The 22,561-nt window shown below is 39.7% G+C and overlaps 1 protein-coding gene across 1 annotated transcript in view; it reads left to right on the top strand.

Moving 5' to 3' along the window:
• LOC139742356 (kinesin-like protein KIF21A) overlaps positions 1-22,561 on the top strand; it is an 82,438-nt gene continuing 59,877 nt past the window's right edge. The window contains exons 1-3 of the mRNA XM_071652935.1: positions 1-218; positions 18,358-18,537; positions 19,766-19,991. Coding sequence (XP_071509036.1) covers positions 175-218; positions 18,358-18,537; positions 19,766-19,991 — 450 coding nt within the window. The 5' untranslated portion in view covers positions 1-174. The remainder of the gene's footprint in view (positions 219-18,357; positions 18,538-19,765; positions 19,992-22,561) is intronic.

Below are 22,561 nucleotides of genomic sequence, written 5' to 3'. Positions count from 1 at the left end.
GACCCTGATGTGCTTGAGCGAGCGATGGAGTAGAAGACGAAACCTGAGAAGGATTGTGCTTGTGGAACTTGGCTGAAGATTTGTGTGAGGAGAGGGAGGGAAGCCAACCAACTTTAAGAGGAAACCAAGTTTCCACAATATTTCTGCTTCGTTGGGAAACACAGGTTGACAAGCATGCCGGAGAAACACGACGATACAAGTGTTCGTGTGGCTGTGAGGTTAGTAATAGTATGAAACATAAAGGCAGTATTTTTTTTTTCAAGGTTCTATTGACCTGTAACACTAAACATTATGCACTTGTCAATTGTAGTCCCGGCCCCTGGGTACCCGGGGATGGCCGGGACTTGCATCCCACTTGCAATTTTGGGATGTTACACTACTCGGCCAAGTCCCGGCCAAGTCTCCGACAGGTCGGGCAAAATTTTCACAGAAATCTCCCGCTAAGTCCCCGGCAGGCCGGGCAAAATTGAAGTTGAAATCCCCGGCCAATTCCCCGACAGTCCGAGCAATATTTGTGCAGAAATCCCCGGCCAAGTCCCCGACAAATCGGGCATATTTGCGTAGAAATCCCCGGCCAAGTCCCGACCCTCAAGGCCTGGTCACACTGCCCAAAAGTAGCGTAAGTTTGCGTGAATCACACAAGAAATTTGGTTTTGCGTGCTTGTCCGTTGAGAATTTTCGCTGATTTACATGTACGCGATGAAAATCACCGATAAATTGCGCAAGAACTACGGAAATATCACTCAAAAATCACTAAACCACGCACTTTCAGCGCATAGGCACGCAAAGGCCCCAAATAGGGCGAATTCGTGGTTGTGCGCGACGACAGAGGTCCACGGAAAATCACGCATAATCTGCGCTTTTACCATATCACAATGAATTGCGTATGAATCGCACATGAACGTGATAGCGGCAACATTTTTCGCAAACGATCACTGATATTCCACTCATATTTCGCGCGTTTTTCGCGTAAGAACAACGCAAACTAAGCAAAAATTACGTAAAACAGCGCAATACTGCCTAAATTTTTACGCGAAGCCGAGTTTTGAGCTGCTCAAAAACCTGGCCTTTGAGGACCTGTCACACTGCCCAAAAGTCATGTAAACGCATGAATCACGTAAGAAATTTGAGCCTTATTTTACGCGATACATGCGCGATCTGCGCATTTCATGAGTTTGTCTACGACGATGAACCTTCGTACTGTAGTTGTCAGCCGCGTGCGCCGGATCGGCGCTTTACGCAATTCCAGGCTTTGAGGAGCTCAAAACTCGGCTTTGCGTAAAAGTTTATGCAGTATTGCGCTGTTTTACGTAATTTTTGCGTAGTTTGCGTGGTTCTTACGCGAACAATGCGCGAAATATGCGTGGAATATCAGCGATTGTTCGCAAAAATGTTGCCGCTATCGCCGCTCACCAACGACTCTCCACTGACGATTAGCAGACATAAATAATGACGCATGTTTCGCGCTTGTAACACCTACGTATCACTGAAAATCACTGAAAAAAAATATTGGCGTAGGCCTATGTATCTCTACACACAAATAAGCGCATACTTACGAAATATTGATCGATAATTCACTAATGTATCACTAACAACTCACGTATGATTGTGGTGCTATATTTTTGCGTGATCTTTCTGTAGTTCTTGCGCAATTCATCGGTGATTTTTCATTGCGTACCTGGTAAATCAGCGAAAATGGTCAAATTCTCGACGGACAAGTACACAAAACCAAATTTCTTAGTTACGTGATTTATGCGATTACGCAACTTTTGGGCAGTGTGACTGAGCCCGCCCGCATGGAATCGCGTAAAGCGCCGATCCGGCGCACATCCGCGGACAATACGATCGAAGGTTCCACGTCAGAAAAATTCATGAAATGCGCAAATCGCGCATGTTTCGCGCTAGGCTCTATTTCCTTACGTGATTCATGCGTTTACGCGACTTTTGGGCAATGTTACCGAGTCCTCAATAATAGCGGGGAATTGCTAGTCAAGCGAAATAATTTATGGTCACATTACCGTACTGGAAATGGTACAAGTCATGATCAACTCCCAAGCAAAATCTGGCTCAATCCCGGGCCAAAATTCCCGCCCCAAATGCCTGCCATTGTTGGTTGGAGCGAATTTCCCCCGACAAGCCCCGGTTTATTCCCCACCCACCGGGGCAAAATAAGTGAATCTCCCCCGACAAAACCCGGTCCATTCCCGAACCACCGGGGCAAAATAATTGAATTTCCCCCGACAACACCCCGGTACATCCCCGTCCCACCGGGGCAAATTAAGTGAATTTCCCCCTACAAAACCCGGTCTATTCCCGACCCACCTGGGCGAAAAAAATGCTGAAATCCCCGCCCAACTTGGTTGCAAGTCCCGGCCATCCCCGGGTACCCATGGGCCGGGACTACAATTGACAAGTGCATTACAACAGTTAACAACCTTAAGATTGCTGATTCGATTAGTGATTGGGTCAACGTCGTTACCATACCCGTGACTTCCCAAGTCACGAACAGATGGGTGGTGTGCCAACCAATGAATGTGTTTTCTTGTATGAGGCTGTGATTAGTGAACTCTTCCTGCTCCTTTGTACTGTTTCAAGGCCTAGCTAGGCCTAGAAAATATAATCGTGATATCACTATTATCAGTCTGGGAAAGCCGCTCACGGCCCGAGGCCTGCGCCTGCTCCCCCGTACGAGCACTGCCCGCCTCACGAGGCTTTCGGCCCGCCTCACAAAGAGCCTCAAGAAGCTCCCTATTCACTTTTTATTCATCTCACATCTGACATTATGTTGTCGCAACTTTGCACAGCGATTTTTTATTACACACACATGTCCACTACTCTTGCACTAGACCCTATCCATGATGAAAAGAAGAAAAAATTCTGTCTGTTTTTTTATTTTTTTTTATTGAGTTTTAATCAACCGATGAAGAGTGACCCATCAAAACACGGGCGCCAGCGTGTTCGCACAATGCAAGACTGCCACACCTAGCGGCCTGATCCGACTAAATATTTTTGGTGCTTTTTTCTGCGGCTCTCACCTTTCCGCGCACGAATCAGCCTCATAAAGCTGAAGTCTGACATCTTTTTACAAAAATTCATAACAGGAAAAATAAAATCAGTACTATTAAACCTGATAACGCGTGTGCTGACTTTTTTTTTTTTTTCAGTTACTGTAATACTGGTTATAGTTTGTAGAAAGAAGAGACAATACACTGACTGTATTTACTTTCCCCGGGGTTAGTTTTAAATAAGGCCCAGCGCCTTCTCATTAACCCCTTCACTTGATAACTTTGGTTGTTTGTTTGCTTGTTTGTCTATTTTGTCACTTTTCATGTTATATTTGTTATACTAATATTGTCACATTTTTATGTATGCATGTTTTATTAAGTGAAAATAAATGAAATGAAATGAAATGATCTTGTGCGTATATTCCAAATTACAATTCCACACTGATAGAGTAGGTGAGTACTCCAGTTTGTTAGCAAACTAATCACACTTTGTAGGTATGCCGAGTTCACTTTCTTCGCCAATTCCGTCTCCTAACCTTTGGGTGCTTTTTCTGGAATCATTCCACGACGCGACGTCACATCACATCATTATTCCACGTATCCAGCACATACAGACAGCGCACAAGCTGTGAGATTTTGAGAGCGAGCTTGCGCACTCACTATACTGTAGGATATCAGTATCCTTGGGTTCTTTTCGCAAGCTTGCTCTCAAAATCTCACAGCTTGCACACTGTCTGTTTGTGCTGGATACGTGATAATGATGTGATGAAAGAGCATATTTCTATTTCTAAGTGGAATTCAAAGTTTCAAGGGTTTATTTTATGAAAATAGATTTTGAAATGGCTGAGATATCCAAAACAAAATAAAGCGAATTGGTCCTACCTACATGCAATGAAAGGTTGTTTGGTCCTACAGCTGTACATGTAATGAAAGATGGGTCCCACCTTGCATTTAATAGGACCTCTTTGTTTTTTACTCTCGGCCATTTCAATACTTTCAATTCCTGTTAAGATTGAATGTTCTTTCATACAAGCTTACAAAGAAGTTTCTCATTCATATTTCAGAAAAAGTTTCAAATCTGAAGCTCCATCTTGACCAAAACAATAAAGATACGTCCCTTGTATGTCTGCTGGTTTGGACTAGGTGTGCAGACTGTCCTATCATGCCTCCAACTGAAGAAAGAGAGGAAACTTTTCAAATGTTATAAAATTCAGTGAAGCCCTTTAAAGTGATCTCCTAGTATTCTATTCCAATTTATGATGCGTTGAGGCTTTTATGAGAGATGTAATCTATTGCATAGGAGGGATGCAACTAGAAAAAAGCTCATGCGAAAGAATTTTTTTTTTTTTTTAAACCGATGGTCCTACATTTCCACGCTCCTTTAGACATGTATACAGTGTAAATTAAGAGATTTCTGACATCAGCGGAGCAGACCCAGGTCTGTGTGTTTAAAAGTCAGTCATGTGTTATATGGCTGGGGTTGTTATCAAACGCTGTCATGTTTACATATATGCATTTGGGATTGTCTGCTGTGTAGCCTTCTCTCCAGACTGTTGGAGGTTTTCTTCTGTGATATGAATGCCTATCAGTACTTTTTCAGAGCAGGATCTACAACATGGCAGTGTTGACATTTAGTGCAGTAATGAGGTTTACTGTAGTCTAGAGAGGGAACGTTAATAGTCTTCTCTCCAGACTGTCAAGAGGTTTCCTTCTGTGAATGCTACATGAAAGCCTATCAGTACTTTCAGAGCAGGATAGATAGTGTTGACGTAATGCAGTAATGAGGTTTAGTCTAGAGAGGGAACATTAATAGTCTTCTCTCCAGACTGTCAGAGGTTTTCTTCTGTGAATGCTACATGTACATCTGTACGTATGAGAGCCTATTGCACTTTCAGAGCAGGACCTGCTTGGCAGTGAAATCGTATGATTATGCAGTAATGAGGTTTAGTCTAGTAGAGGTGAGAGGGAATATTATAGATGTGGGTTGCAATGTTTAATCATGGAGCTACTTTAGCTCCATGGTTTAATCAAGACAAAAGCTTGAGTACCATGACTGAAAGGAGAGAATAATCTTCCCAGCTGGTCCGTAGCTGTGTAAAGAAGGCAGTGTGAGTGTTAGAGAGCCCTGGGGGTGTCTTAGGATGACTGTCAGTGACTCATACCCACTCCTGAGTCTACACACCAATCATGTGAAATGATGCATCCTATTTTCTTCATTCCCTTCCATCCCTAACTCCTTTTCTTATACATTTTTTTCCCCTTTGTGTGTGTGTGTGTGTATGTGGGGGGGGGGGGGGGGATGGGAGGATGAGCGGGGTGTTTTTAATAGCGAATGGATAGTCTTCATTTTCAGACATCATCTGTATATCAGTTGCAACATATCGTCGGCTGAGAATGAGAAGGGCGTTAAGTTGTCTCGAACACTATGGGTTTAGTGACAACTTAACGCCCTTATCATTCTCAACAGACGATATTTTCCCCCTGATCCATGAAGTACTGAGTACTGTAGAAGATGGGGATGTACAGTGTACAATGTATTACATGTATCTTAGTCTTCATTTTCAGACATTAAACAGTAACACCTGACTGCTGATGATGTTTTCCCTGTGGGGCAGTGCCAGGCAAACTCGTCAGGACTGTAAAATGACTGTACACCGTGGATCACAGTTCAATTTTGTATCAGACCAGGCATACCATGTACAAAATTTATTTCCCAACTCCTTAGGAAGCCTTCAAAGATTCCTCCTTTATAGAGAACTGTATGAATGCCATATATTTTAGTGAATCTAGTTTTTTATTTTTTGTTATTATAATTTTTTTTTTTTTTTTTTGCGAATCGGCTCTGAAATTGTCAAGTTCAAGTTACAACTGTATGAGAAAACTGTGAGATGTTTTCATGGGTTTTAGAATTTGCACTGGCCAGACATACAGGGTGAAGTGCAAAATGAGCAAAAATTGATGTAACACATAATTGTGTGTGTGTGTGTGTTTACGGTAAAATACATTGTAGTATGATTCCCGTTTTACTTTAATATCAAAAGATACAATGATAGATGATTGCAATTTATTTTGATAAACAAATAGTACCTACAGTATTGTAGGTTCTATGGTTCATATTCTTTTCTTTCATAAAGTCATTCATCCAGGCAGATTCAAAAAGAAATTCTACCAAAGTATCTGCATCATTTTGTGCCACAATTTCCGTACTGGTATGGTAGCGCTAGGATTAATTTTGGTAGTTTTCTAGAAACTCAAGTCTTTTGTTACAGTTATACCTTTTGTTGATTGTTTCTACCATGGAGGTCCATGTTTCTACCGTACTGTAGGCCTATTGTATATTGTGCAGGTTTTCACTTCATTTTGCATTTTACATGTTGGCCATTGGAAATCTTCCCATCTTTGTAGTCTCATTAAAACACTCGGCCTACACAGTAGAAGTGAATTTTGCTGGTACTCTGTATTTTGTCATCAGTCATAAAAATATCCTGGCATAACTATACTGTCATATGATTCAACAGAGCTATTGTATTCAGTGCACAATGACTTTTAAAAGATACTATGCACTTACATTGTACACATTAGTTTGGTATAGCTTGCTACATTGTACCATGCAGTTCAGTTGAGTGTACAGTGTAGGCCTATTGCACATGTATGTTATTTAGGATGGTCTGTATTCCTTGAGTGAACACGCCCCATGTACAAATGTACTTGTACATGTGTAGCTCTTTTGATAATGCAAGAAAGTAAAATTTGCACACATTATATTGTAGTTCAACCAAGCTCTCTGGCCAAGTGGGACCGTGGATTGGTGTCTGCTTGAGAGTAGGGGACTGGGGGGGGGGGGGGGGGGGGGGGGGTGAGCTTGGGTCTAGCTTTGAGCATCCCATCCCATGGGTTGTGCTCAGTCTAAATTATTTCAAATGATATTTTTACTCTCCCCATAGTGTAGATCATTGGCCTAGACCTTGGAAATGATCAAGTACAATTAATTCTTCAAGGAAATGAACTTGGGTTTTTGAAACATTCTGTTGCCTCGTGGTGTACAACACATACAGTACAGGTTGTATAGTCCTTCGAATGATTCGCTTTGTATCCTTACCACTCACAACATACTGTAGTAACTAGTATTTGAGTATCTGTTAGAGCATTTGAATATTTCAATCTGGTAAAGATGCAGATTTTGTCATGATAAACAAATACACTGCTGTACTATTGGTGGTACGCTGTGTGATAATGACTCGCACTCAAACTTTGCATCTAATATTTGGGACAAAGTTTGAATTTAACCACCCTTCATTAAACCTGTCTGTTGAGGACGGACTGACTTTGCTACACTGTATACAACACGCATTTCCCATAGACACCTGCCCAAGTACAATGTATAGTCGGACTCATCCTCAACGGGTTAAAGGGATCGTACAGTTTTGGTTGAGACTTTTTTAATAATTTCATGTTTCTAACATTTTTTGATGAGATAATGAGAAACCTCTTATGAAATATGAAAGAGCATGTAATTCTATGAGGAATTCAATGTTTATTTGATGAAACCTGGTTTTGAAATGGCTGAGATACCCAAAAAAGAATGATTTTAATAAAGTGTGGGACCCACACCTAATTACGATCACTTTGTTTTACTTTGTTTTTGGATGTTTTAGTCATTCCAAACCCGATTTTCATCAAATAAACTTTGAATTCCTCTTAAAATGGTATGCTCTGTACTACAACGTATATCATATAAAAGTGTTTTCTTGGTATCTCGCAAAAAGTTGAAAGCCCAATTCTCATCTCCACCAATACTGTACCATCCCTTTAAGAATGTCATGGTACAATGTATTTTGCACTTTGCGGTGTAATTTGCGTTGACATGATGAAATACAAATGTGTACTGCAGTACTCCTGTGTGTTTCACCATTGATGTGAATGCACTTACAACGTGTAGATTGAGATGTGGGAAAACCACCAGAAGGAAGCCTGTATACTGAGTTTAAGAGACTCAATCCAGAGATAGTTTTTAACCCATTGAGGACGAGTCTCGAGTATACTCGGGCAGATGTCTATGGGAAATGCGTGTTGTAGCAAAATCAGTCTGTCCTCAGTGGGTTAAAGTGGAGCTTTGACTTTGGCAACATGAACAGTTTCCTCATTCCCTCTATCCACTTTTAAGAGCGTGAGAAAAATTTGTGATCAGTAACATACTGTACCATGAGAAAAAAAGTTTTCATTTAGATGAAACAATTTTATTTACATTGTATGAATGTTATCACCTAGAATTATCATTAAGATCCCAAGTCAATAATTTCCTGTGTGGAGTTTGTTCAGCTATTCAAATCCATTGTTGCTTGAACACACACCAGTGGCGGATCTGGAGGGGGGGGGGGGGGGCGCAACTTGATCCAGAGGGGGCGCACTGGGTGCGCTCTCCCCTTTAAAAAAAATAAAATAAAATAAAAGGGAAAAAAAAAGGGATGGGGGCATGCATCCCCCCTTTGCTGCCTTTACAGATTTCCTGGATCCGCCCCTGCCTACCCCCACACACACAACCCCCCCCCCCCCCCCATTATGACTGATGAATGTTAATAAGTCTGAACTTGGAACAAAGTCATCACAAATAACCTCAAACACAGAGTGGGTCTCCACCCAAACTCATATCAAACCCCAGACACCTCAGTGGGGGAGATAATGCAACCACAATCCTGGTGATGTATCCGTGGAAACCTTCACATATGTAGTGGATGTTTTTGTTCACTTTAAACCCAGTCTATTTCATAAAATTATTCCTCTGGTATACGTGTACGTATTAAAAGAGGATCCCCTTTTGACTCAGAACTATGAATTTTCCAAACCTAGAACATCTTATTATGTGATTTTCATGCCAAGGAGATTGCTGGGAATTTTTCTCTGTACATTTATTTGTGCAAAATGTCAGGGTGGATTAGTGTCTACAAAGTGAGTGGGGGAAACAAAGGAAGGGGGGGGGGGGCAGTGTGAGTGGGCTGTGATTGATTCAATGTGACAGGAAGTAATCGGACAGAGAATGTCTAGAATAGTCTTCTTTCAGACTTTCTGATAAAACTGGTACTGTACTTCATACAATTGTATCCTATTGCGAGTCTAAATTTTCGCGAATCGGGAATTCCCAACGATTTTGCGTGTGGTTAAATTTGCAATTATGGAGTAGTTTACTGTACGGAGAAATCTGCGCGTACGTCACATCCACATTGGGATCAGAGTCAATATTTTCGGTTGTTTTTAATTTCGCGAATAGCACCGGACTTGCAAAATTCGTGAAAAATAAAAAACCTCACGAAATATTTGCCATATACAGTAGGTGGCATGCTATCACACAAAGTGAGGCAATTCTTCAAAGTGCAAAATTTGTGCAAACTACATTGTACATCTTACAGAGCTGTATTTTCTATTTTAATGCCTTGTTTTTAAAACTACAATGTGTGTTGAGCAAGTAAAGTATTAAAAAGGGGGAGGGAGAAGACTTTGAAAAAAAAAACGTACAGCTGTAGCAATGTTGTCTTAAGGTGTCACATTTTTAAAAAGTAACTACAGTCTGTACATGTGACACATGTACCATGATACAATACTGTAAAAGTGGATATTTTTGCGCAACTAATTTTCCGCGCTCGGCCCGGTAAGATGAGTTTCGCGTGTTTTTAATTCCACAGGATAAAGACAGTTAATACTGGAACATGTGGCATGCAAAAAATATGTAATATTTGCGTGCTTTTATTTTTGCACCTGTTTCTGGTAATTGTGAAATGTGCAAAAATTTCAACACTGAAAATGTCTACTTTTAGTTTGACAGTACTCCGATGCATTGTTGAGTGCCTTTGGTATTGGGCACGAAACCATGGACCCTCTTTTATACAATTTCACTATCAGGCAGAGGGCCTTTGTTGATTGCTCACACCACAATGCTTTTCAATAGCAAGCATACATTGTACATTAAAGGGATCGTACAGTTTTGGTTGAGACCTAATTTCAGGTTTCTAACATTTTTTGGTGAGATAATGAGAAACCTCTTATGAAATATGAAAGAGCATGTAGTTCTATGAGGAATTCAACATTTATTTGATGAAAATTGGTTTTGAAATGGCTGAGATATCCAAAAAAGAGTGATTCTTTTTAAGTGTGGGACCCACACTTTATCACGATCGCTTTGTTTTACTTTATTTTTGGATGTTTCAGTCATTCCAAATCCGATTTTCATCAAATAAACTTTGAATTCCTCTTAAAATGGTATGCTCTGTAGTATATCATAAGTGTTTTCTTGGTATCTCGCAAAAAGTTAAAAGCCCAATTCTCATCTCCACCAATACTGTATCATCCCTTTAAGTACATGGTGGAAGGGGGGGGGGGTGGGAAATGCACTCTGTGAATTATGGCAAACACATGTCCTGTGATCACACATGTGTTATTACAAGTTTGTGGTTTAGGAAAAAAACAACTTTTCTTTTGGATCATTGTTTGTCACCAGAATGAATGAAACTTTAAAGGAATAGTTGAGTATTGGTGGAGGTGAGAATTTGGCTTGTTGAGTATTGGTGGAGGTGAGAATTTGGCTTTTAACTTTTTTTGAGATACCAGGAAACCATGAAATAGTACAAAGGATACCATCTTACTATTGTAGGTGGAATTCAAAGTTTATTTGATGAAAATCGGTGTGGAATGGCTGAGACACCCAAAAAGAAAGTAAAACAAAGTGATCGTAATAAAAGCTGGGTCTCAGCTTTTATTAGGATCACTCTTTTTTGGATATCTCAACCATTTCAAAACCAATTTTCATCAAATAAATGCTGAATTCCTCTTAAAATTATATGCTCTATCATATTTCATAAAAAATTCTCATCTCACAAAAAAAAAAATGATAGAATTAGAAATCTAAAGTTAGGTCTCAACTGAAACTGTACAATTCCTTGCTTGTATGCTCTAGACCTATAGCTGTCTACTGTGTGGGGTCTGATTTTGAAGTGCTCATTTGTTGTGTGATTGCATAGTTTGTGTACGATGTCTTTATGTATAACATAGGGCCTGCAGCAGGGCTGCACACTAGCCCATTTTTTCAACTGGTCCAACCTGTCTGTTGGACCAGTAGGAATCCAGTTTTTCCATTTTTTACTGGCTCATTCCTGAAAAAGTTACTGGTCTGATAGTGATTTTTACTGGTCAGGAACCATTGGACCAGTGCCAGTGTGCAGCGTTGCTTGTATACTGGCTATTATTGTCTTAATATTATAGCAGTGTTCCTGTGTATTTTATAAACATTTGTCATAGGTATGTAAAATGCTTTCAAAAAGAAAAGCAACCTGGGGGTGTTTCATAACTTAGGTTCTTAAAGTTACAAATATAAGAGTGACTGGTGATCATTTATTGCGCTGAATTATTTACATTTTGATATCAGAATGTGTTCCATTCGTTCGTAAGTCATTCTTACAATGTGTGTATTCTTAAATTTAGGAACAGCTCTGTGAAACACCCCAATTACTACTGTATCATTACACAATGAATATCCAAATGATGTTGATACAAAAGAAAACAAGGAATGAAAACAGATTTTCTCTGTGAAGTACTGATTATCATATGGAGAGTTTTGTTTTGGAGGAAGAAAGGTACTCCACGAGGTAGCACTGTTGTATGCCAGACTAGAGTGTAGAAACAGGAAACTGTAATTGACAGATTAGCAGTGGTTAGACAGGGTTTCCTGGATGAGGGCTGAATACATACATGGGGCATTAAGAGGCCATTGTGATGTCATAATAACCTTGAATGTGATAGCAACCAGTATCTTACGAATGTACTGTGGCTATTTGATGGTACAATGTAGCAAGAATCATGGTTCACCTGTTGGTATGACACCTGTTGATTTTTTTAAAACATCTGGATGATGACAGGGTTACTGTACATTGCATTGAGTCCAATCAGGGGACAATACATTTACAATTATTTTAGTTAAAGATTTCATTTAAGTTTTATCTTTTATTGTGAAAACATACAATAAATAGAGATTGGTAACTCTGTATAGTGACATAATGTTGATAAAAGCTTTAATACTGGTACTGTGTACAATAGTTGTACCTGCAGAGTTGTTGTGACTGTTACACACATTGCTAAACAGCATTGCATGCTTAGTCTGACTGAGATAACTTCGCAAATTGTCAAGAATGATGTCATAAAGGAATATTTCCTGTCAAGCCAAGTATTATCAAGAAGTCCTTGACAGTGACCTTTAGTGACCCTTGTGTTGATGACTTCACAATACGCAGTGCATATGATCCTGTGATTGTGACGTGGACCACAGTGTGTGTCACTTTCACTAGACAGTGATTCAATCTTACGATCACCTGACACTCACTCAATGTGGTCTGTAATTTCTAGTAGATTACCAGCATTATCACTTAAAGTTGGACCAATTCCACAATGCCTAGCCTTGCTTTCAGCCTGAGTTAGCTGAGTTCTGGTTTTAACTCTTTATGTGCCACGGTGGAAACCCCCTGTGTGCCACGTTATTCTGAGACACGAAGGTAGTCATGCTTTGAGAAAGAATTCTGTTTTTCCAATTTGTATAACTTCTACAAATTTCTGTTAAGATGGGCATAATAGTAGGCAAAGTTAACGAGGAATGCCAAGCTTTGTTTCGATATAAATTGTATGACGAATCTATTTTCATTTTTTCTTTGAATGACCAGTTGCTACATTACTATAAAGGCATGACTTTTGCACATAGAACCGTGATAGAAACTTAGAATGTACGAGCAAATCTAGTTGGGAACACCGCTTGATAGTCAATCACCTCATAGAATGCATGCCGTATATGAGAGTCAAAAGCACGAGAAACGCTTTCATTGTGCTGCGGGATTAGCAGTGATTAGCGATTTATCGATCGGTCTTGGCGGCTTTGTTTGTTGAGCAGAATATGCGAAGTTGGCACGCCGTTGACTGAGTCGGACGTGCGAACGTGGCACATAAAGAGTTAAAGGGGAAAGGTGGTTCCTGGTAATCTCTCGTTGAGCAGGGCCTGTTAAAAGTTTTTTCTTTTTTTAATACCAAGTCTTGTCAGGAATTTCCTTGTCTCAGAATACTGTGAAATGAGGAATGTTCGCGTACATAATTTCGCAAGAGCCAAGATTCGCAAAATTAATGTATGCATGTGAACATTCTTGTCTACACTAGCTAGTATTACATGCATTGAATGTTTTTATAGGCAACTCGCAAAAATTTCATGGCGTGGGGAAAAAGGCTGTCGGCTCCAACTAGCGAAAATTCTATGCTGCGAAAATATTTTGTTTTACGGTATTAAACTGTAGATACAATTTGTACATTTTTTAGTTGGATTACCGGGCCAAACTGACTGGAAATGTATGACTTTAAGACTGATGTTGTTTGATGGGATGTTACGTGTGTATTACATGAAGAGTATACTTTAACTGTTTGGATTGACAGGGTGTACATTTTGTACATTAAATTGCCAAGTATACAGTGCGTAGCCCTCTTGCTCATTGTATGTAAAGAGGGAAGGAAATCAACTTTCCATTTGAGCATGAAATGCTTTAACATTTCACAACATGAACTGTGTTGTCATTCTGTGCATTCGATTCCTACAGATTGTACTATTGTGTTTTATCTACAGTTGTACTAATAAAGTTCTGTTGTACACGTGTATAAAAGATTGTTTTTAAAAGAAGCTTGCTAGTTTTGCTGTGAATTGTTGAGAAGTGAAAGTCACACATTTCAATAAATGCTCAATCATTGTGACATTGCAAAATCAAAACAAAACTTCATTGTCAAGTACAGTTTGTAAGATTACATTGTGTACCTTGAAGTTCATGGAGACCAGAGTTTTATTATGTGTAAAAGACTGTAGGGCCTACTGGTACAATGTAAAGCTGTATTAAATGCAGACACTCTCCTTTATACTTGCACAAAAGTAGTTTGAAATCACATGCCTGAGTACCAAGTAGTTTGGTTTACATTGCATGTTTCTTTCCCACTTTGAGCAGCTGTTACCAAGCCTGTAATAGTATCATGTGATATTTGATGGTCTCAATGACTTGAATACATGCCACATTCAATGTATAATAAGCTGAGGTGCTTTAAATACAGTGCAGTGTGATGTAAATAGTGGCTGACTAAACAGCCTTCATTTTACCGTCATGCATTAGACATGTCAGCCTCACCCTTGTGTGTCTCTAGAGCCAGCCAGCGAGGGAGCCCTATCAGCGTGGTTGGGTGTTGTCTTGGTTGTGTAGGAAGAATTAATTAGATCAACAATCACTCCAGTCTTCTCTCAACTCTCACTGTATTCATATTTAACTTCCACTCCACATTACAGTGCCACAATAGTGGCTGGGTTCCATCATTACAGCACACTTTTATCATCATTATAGAACTTTTTTGTGCTAAAATATTTAAACATATTTTCAGTACTTCAAGTTAATAATACTATATTGAGTTTGATTCATTCCATGCATGGCACACTGAAAGGCAACTTTACATCTGTAGCTCTCAGAAGAGTCTGGGAGTAAAAGATAACATGTCATATCACTTCATCAGATTACAGCCAGACTTGTTCTTCGGCAGTGGAAACAATGGAATTCTTTGTTTTTTCTTTCTTATGTAGATGACTCATGTAGAGTGTTGAAGTAGCAAGTCTGTACCGAAGTTTGACTATTATGAGCAGGAAAGCCCTGGAATCTTTGGATTGAAGAGGTGGAATTTGAATTTGCATAAATCTTGATACCTGTTTTGTTTAATTTGCAGTATACACACTTTTTTTTTTTTTTGGGGGGGGGGGGGGGGAGAGCAATCTCAACTTTACGAACCCTATTACATGTAACTCATTGAGAATGAGCTGATTTTGCTAAATGCGAAACATGCATTTCCCATAGACACCTGCCCTAGTATCGTATACTTTAGGACTGGTCTTCATTGGGTTAATGAAGCCCTTTAACAAACACCTTCAGAACCTTCTTACAAATGTAGGTCCTTCCAAGTTACAAAATGTACATGTAATAGAGATTATGTGTGTATCCTAGAAGGGAATTTTAGGAAGGAAATCTACATCATACAATCCAATGAAGGATAAAACTATTCCTGCTGACTTTGAACACATTGCGCCATAAGATTACATGGTCCTGCGAAGTACAGGGTGTGAGGTTAGAACTACAGTATACCATACACTCTAAGCATTGTACAGGGTTGTCTTGAGGATTTTGATGTTTGTCTAACATACTGTACTGGTACATTACCCTCTCAGAGTATGACATGGCATTGTCTATTCCTTGCATTTCCTTCCCCAAAGAGGATAAAATGAACATAAGCCAGACGTTAGAGAGGTGAGTGGCTGAGCATTCCTCTCACTGTCATAGTCTTGATCCGTTCCAACTACAGTACACGTACAGTGTGTATGACATATCTACATCTTAGATCTACAGACAAGGCATCAGGTGCAGTACTGTAGTTCTTGACGGAAGAATTCTCTTTCTTGAAATTGAATCACAATTTAATAGCAGAGATACAGAATATTCATTGAACAAAATGGAACATACCTGTAATTTTAACTCTATATACTTGTATATATATTATCCCAACATTGTCACAAAAATGAATTTTTTTTTCTACTAAACAGTCATAAAAAATGCATCAATACTCAAATAGGAAATTGCGATGTGATACTAGGAAAATTATTCCCTGGTCCCCGTTGCTGTCTTGCCTTGTATAGAGCTGATTGCTTCAACAGGGCTGTCTATGCTACAATTTTGTAGATACATGATATACTTTGTACTGTTTGGGCCCACAGGTCTGCTACATACACATTGTATTTCTTCCATTGTTGTGTGGAATTCTCTCCATTTAATCTCATTTAAATTGTAAGGAATGAATGAGATGGAACACTAGGATTAGACGAGAGGCATGCTTCATCTTGAGAAAGGCTCAAGATTTTATTTTTATCTCTCTTCAATTGATACTTTGGTTGCATTCACATTGATGAAGTATTGCGGTTAATTTCTCGAGAACCAAGATTTGCAAAATTAAGGTGCATGTGAAAGTTCTTGTCTGCACTATACGCATTGAATGTTAGAGGCAACTCGCAAAAATCTCTGCCACGAAAAAGGTCGTCGGCTCCCATTCGCAAAAATTTCATGCAGCAAAAATATTGTGTTTTGTAGTATTTTGAGCAGTATTTTGAAATGTGAACACAATTGAAGGGTGAAATGAATTATGAAATTTTGCAATATTCAGGGTGGTATTTCTCATTTCACACTCAATATATGAATGGAATATAAAGTCATGAATCTTGTCTACCACCAATTGTACAGCAGTGTGCATGACATTTCTGATGTGAGTTGTGACTCAACACGCTTTGTGTCTACAATCGTATGTATGGTGCATACAATAGTACCCAATACGATTCACACATTGTACTGTACTGTACTTGTGCCACAAATTATACCACATGGTATTTTGTGGATTAGAACAGTACTCAGTGGGTAGGTACAAAACAATATGACATGTACACACTGTACATGTGTACTATATCACCACATGGAACTTGTACCAGGTATTTTGCCAATGAGAATGGTGTTAACAGGTTTTTTAAGACGAGTCTCGAGTAGGCCTATACTCAGGCAGGTGTCTATGGGAAATGTGTATTGTAGCAGAGTCGTCCTGTCATCGAGGGTGTAATATTGTGTTTGAACACCACGCGGTACATCTGATGTGAATTCACCCATTAGTTGACACTTAGTAGACAATCTCCAAGCACCATTGGTTGTGTCAACCTCCAGCTAATCTCTTGTGTACACTGCCTTACAATGGAGACAAGATGTGTCGATACACCATAGAGATGTACATTGTGTAGAGTTGACACAGTGAAATGAGATTGGTTCAGTGAAGTTTTGTTAACTAGTCAACTGTCCATACACTTTGATGATACGATCTGAATTCATTTTCTTTTTCTTTTTTTGCATTAACTCATGAAGGCATTGTTAGATACTCTGTCAGATCTTTCTTAAACAAAGATTTAGTACAATATCTCATGTCATTTAAAGTCAATTTAGTCTGGTTATAATTGCCAACCGCATTTTCCATTGAGCACAAGGTGACTAAAGTTGCATCATGTACAGTAAGTTACATTGGTATGTCACATATTCCCTGTAGACACCTGCCTGCGTATGGCACTTGAGACTACCAGTCTTCAAGGGGTTTAATAAATAACAGGTGGAAAAGTCTTGGTGTAAATGATTAAAGGGTGTGTACAGTTCTGGTCGAGGTGTGGATTTAGCTTTTAACATTTTGTGTGATATTCAGAAACCACTCTATGAGATGTCAAAGAGCATGCAGTTCTAAGGGGTATCAAAAGTTTATTCGATGAAAATCGGTTTTGAAATGGCTGAGATATCCAAAAACAAGGTGAAACAAAGAGATCCTAATAAAGTTGGGGCATGTCGCCTTTTATTATTAGCACTTTTTTGGATATCTCATCCATTTGAAAACCAATTTTCATCAAATAAACGTTGAATCCTTCTTAAAACACTTTCGTATTTCATAAGAGGCTTTTCATTATCTCACTTAGGAATGTTCAAAACATGAATCCCTACCACAACCAGTACTGTACAGTCCCTTTAAGTGGAGGAAGTACAATACACATGTGGGCCAGTCTGTACATTAATGACAGGTGACCAGCAGTGTTTACATTGTACGTGAAGGAAATATCACCAAGTTCTATGGTGTCAATTCATCAAAATTACAATGTCTCTTTCTATACCCCTTTACAGTGTGTTGTCTGTATACCTTTTATGACCTTTTGATTGCTTGTTCCCCCCTGTGATGAACCCCTTGGTTTATGTATGTTCACCACTCAGACCCATACGTGACAGTAGGATTTTTATAAACTTACACGTAAATTTGTGTCTCCTGCGTGTAACCCCTATGACCATACATTGTTCAACACTATGAACCCTGTGTATTCCTGTATGAGCAGGGTTCGAAATTGGCGATGGTCCGCTGGCCATTGGCCACCCAAAATCACGTCGGACTAGCTAAAAATCATAAAATTCTGAAGTTACTAGTCCGTCTGGCTTGCCAAAATATTGCTTCAATGTCAAAATTGATTCTAAGTAGTCCGCCTGGCTAGTTAAAAAAAAAAAGTTAAGTGCGACCCCTGATGAGCCTGCATTGCATGTGTAAATCCCCCTTAGATGGCCCTTTTCAATACAGTATATTAATCTTTGATATCAAATTCTATGTTCAGCCCATTATCTCTGTGTATCATGTCATTGGCTCCTGAATCACTCTTTCCGGATCACTGACCACTTATCATATTCTTTGTCCATATCTGTAGGATCCGGCCTCAGCTGGCCAGAGAAAAGATCGACTCCTGCCGGGTGTGTACGGCCGTTGACCCCGATGAGCCACAGGTCACTTTGGGCCCTGACCGTATGTTCACCTATGACTATGTCTTTGACATGGACAGTCGCCAGGAATTTCTCTACCAGAAGACTGTACATCCACTCATTGAAGGGTGAGCTCTTGACACCAACCAAACAGGTGTAGCAGTGTGTGTGGGAATCAATTAGTTAACGAGAGTTCTATCACTAAAACCTGTTGGCTACAGTACCATGTACACGTAGGCCAACAATGTATGCGTACCCTGTATTGACACCCAAGATACAGTATGTATTTATAAAGTCTGCAGAGATGTCAACTGTTGCAAAGCATGTGCAGTGCGTATTTTGTCCTATAACAAAGATGTTTCCAAAAATGCTGCAAATTTAATAGAAAATGCTGGTAATCCCAAAGTCTGTCCACTAAATGTACTGTGTACATGTGTCTGTTGAAGGAAAATACTTTGGAAGGGAAGTGAAAAAAAAAAACACAACATCTTCCATTTTTAAAGACACAGCTTTCTAATTCTCAGAATATTGTAACAGATATATTTGCATCGCGATTCAAAACCCAATATGTCCTGCATGTACATTGTATATGAGTGTTACTATTAAAGATGCCTGTAGTTTGTAGAATAAATTAAGTCTTTAATGCCCTTTAGAAGTCGGTGTCCTACAAAGTGTGCTCCAAACTGCACCCATCAAGAGAGAGAGAGAGAGAGAGAGAGAGAGAGAGAGAGAGAGAGAGAGAGCAAAGCTGTTTGGTTAGCCCTCCTTTCTCCACACTGTCACACAAGATGACATTTCATAACAGGATGGCATTGAGGAAATGTCAGGTCAAAGTACAAGTTTGCTTTGGAGCTAGGAATGGAGGTATTCCTTTAAATTAGATTTCTCTTTTCTTTGAATGCTGTGGAAATATTTCACAGACTAATGGGTTCATTTGGGAGTGTAAATGTTGTAATGAGGCAATAAATCAAAATCTTGTTATAACCCCATTATTAAAGTTGCAGTGGATCCATTTCTGTTTATAATCTCTCAAAGGTGTTTAGGCCAAAGAATTGAAGTTTGAACTTCAAACAACCTTGCACTCATTATGTTGTGATACATTATTTACATTGAAATGTTTGTATGGTTTAATACTTCTCTCTGTGAAGTATGCCAAGTATTTTTCCCATTAGCTGACATTTGAATACTTTTCTGTTAAAATCAAGCGTCACAACGTTGCAAGGGTACAATTCTTTGGATTCTCAATATATGTTTGTTTTTTCCCACTTTGATTTTGGACATTGGTATTCATAACAGTCTTCTCATCCAGCTCTTTCGAAGGGTAGGTCATAACATTATCATTGTCTTTTCATCCAGGTGTTTTGAAGGATACAATGCCACAGTCTTTGCCTATGGCCAGACAGGAGCTGGTAAGACGTACTCCATGGGGACTGGTTTTGAGCCTGGTATCACTGATGACCAGAAAGGGATCATCCCTAGGGCTGTGAGACACCTGTTTACTGGTATCGAGGAGAGGCGGAGTCTGGCTGCTACCAAGAGTGAGCCACCACCAGAGTTCAAGATCTATGCAGAGTTTATGGAGGTGAGGATAGTCTACAACCACCACTGAATGTAGGGCAGATCCAGGAATTCCATAAAAAAGGAGGTGCCTTTACAAATAAAAGAGATGGGAGGTGCATGCACACCCATTTTTATGCCTCCGCCACGAAGTGGTGCCGGAGGCATTATGTTTTCGGGTTGTCCGTCCGTCTGTCCGTCCGTATGTCCGTACGTACGTCTGTACGTACGTCCGTACGTCCGTACGTCCGTCCGCTTTCGTTTACGCGATAACTTGAGTAATATTGACTTCAATTCTACCAAACTTGGTCCAAGTATAAAGTATGATAGGGCAATTAGTTGATTAGATTTTGGGTGAAATCCGCCAAAGGTCAAAGGTCAAAGGTCAAGGTCAAATCATGAAATTGTATCCGTTTACGCGATAACTCAAGACTGGATCGAGCAAATTTCACCAAACTTTGTGGGAGGATGATGTATGATGGGACAATTACTTGATTAGTTTTTTAGTGAAATCGGACTGAGGTCAAAGGTCAAAGATCAAGGTCAAATCCTGAAATTTATCTGTTTACGTGATAACTCAAAACTGGATGAAGCAGCTTTCACCAAATTTGGTCCAAGGATGATGAATGATGGGACAATTAGTTGAGTAGATTTTAGTGACATTGACAAGAGGTCAAAGGTCAAAAGGTCAAGGTCAAATGCTAAAAATGTTGCTATTTCCCCCAATATCTATGCAATGCCCGAAGGTATTTTCTTGAAACTTGGTGTAGACATGTACTACTGCATAAAGATTCTCCAGAGAGAGTTTCATGTCATAAGGTCAAAGGTCAAAAGGTCAAAGGTTAGGTGAAAATGTAATATCACTTTTCTCACAAATGGTTCAATGTATCTTCATGGAACGTGGTACATATGCATGTACTGACTGGCAGAGATTATCTAGGGAATTTAGGGGTCAAAGGTCAATAGTCATGGGGTCAAAGGTCAAGGTCAACTCCTCAATATTTTACTATTTCCCTCATATACTTGTATATGAAATGCTTGCATTATTAGTTTTCAAACTTAATATATACATGCATTACCTAATGGAGATTCTCCAGGAATTTTCCGCCAGAATGTCAAAGGTCAAAGGTTAAGGGTCAAAGGCCAGGTTTCAATGCCCCCCCCCCCAAAAAAAAAAAAAAAAAAAAAAATCTCTTTTGTACTGTAATTACACTCTTTCTTCATACCTTGGAAATTACTCAATGCATATACTTATAAAAGGGTCCGTCAAAATTCAAGTAAAAATTCTTAATTCCCCAAATATGTGTACCTGCACTCTTCGACAATTATAGCAAACCCAGTTCAAGGAAACTGTCATGGATCACACATTGTGAAGACATTGTACTATACGCCTATTGGGAGAATCATGCATTATGGCGGAGGCATCAGTCGCCGTAGCGACATTTCTAGTTTCTTTTTATTTCTTTGTTTTGACCCCCTGAAAAAGATGGGGCGCGCACTCAGTGTGCCCCCCTCTGGATCCGCCACTGAGATGGATGCATCCGAGGTCGAAGTCACAGTGCCATGTTAACCCGTTCCTTACGGGAATCTGGTAAACCAGGTTCCCGTGGGAGCAACTGATATACGGGAACCTGGTTTACCAGGTTCCCAAAATGAAGACAAGAGTGCCTGCTTTAGTGGCCAAATTTTTATGTTTCTTTGTGTTTTAATGCCCAGAAAAGTGGGTTTGATAAAAAGATCAGAGTTTATTCTATCAGCATTTGTTCTCTTTCTGTTTGGGAATTGCGTGTTTAAGAGATTTATGTACCTTTTCCTGATTTAATTTTTTGCTTGTTCTACTGTAAACTCGTACGAACACGTACATAGCGATCAAGGCTGAGATCAGTTAGAAATTTGGGTTCGCTGACCCCAGTCACCTCATTCAGGTACCTGGTTTTGTGTAGAACAAAAGATTCTGTGAGCTCATCAGCGCACGCTCTTTTCATACCTCGCACCCGATCGATATTTCCATTGTTCACTGGCACATATAGTTGACCGTGGAAAGGGGGATACAATGTACCGCTTGACTGCCTTCACACAGCTGGATTACCAACCTGTCTGCCCCTTTGTCGACGGGCAAAAAGAATCTCGTTTGAGGGCATTAAAGGCACTCAGAGAATTGCGGAAGCAACAGGTTAAATGTTTCTGTCCGTCATCAGTATCTGCACATTCACACATGCCCAATATCTTGTTTAATGGCATCCGTGTACAATTGTAGTTCAGAGGTCTTCCTTGTCTGTGACTATCAGGGTGGTCTACAAGGGGTTTCAGCATGTCACTGTAACATCCTCAACTCTTGTGCAACATCCTCAAAAGCCAGCAACATTTTGTGCAACATCGTCAAGAATTTGCAACAAGCTCAAAACAAACTGCATTCAAGGTTCATGTGAAAAACATGTGCAAAACACAAGAAACATCAAACTACCTGGTACTTAAATACCTGTGTGCAAAACATGAGAGAGAACATTGAATGTAAGCAGCACACAGAGAGATAGGCTATGAAATATTTAAGGCCAGGTTAAAAAGTAATCTCTTGAAGTAATGTATTTTCTGTTT

Source organism: Diadema antillarum, unplaced genomic scaffold (assembly GCF_040938485.1).
Source record: "Diadema antillarum isolate AM-2024a unplaced genomic scaffold, OU_Dant_1.0 seq00000998_RagTag, whole genome shotgun sequence".
NCBI lineage: Eukaryota > Metazoa > Echinodermata > Echinoidea > Diadematoida > Diadematidae > Diadema > Diadema antillarum.
The sequence above is the reverse complement of the archived record's forward strand: the minus strand, read 5'-3'. Positions and strand labels throughout refer to the sequence as shown.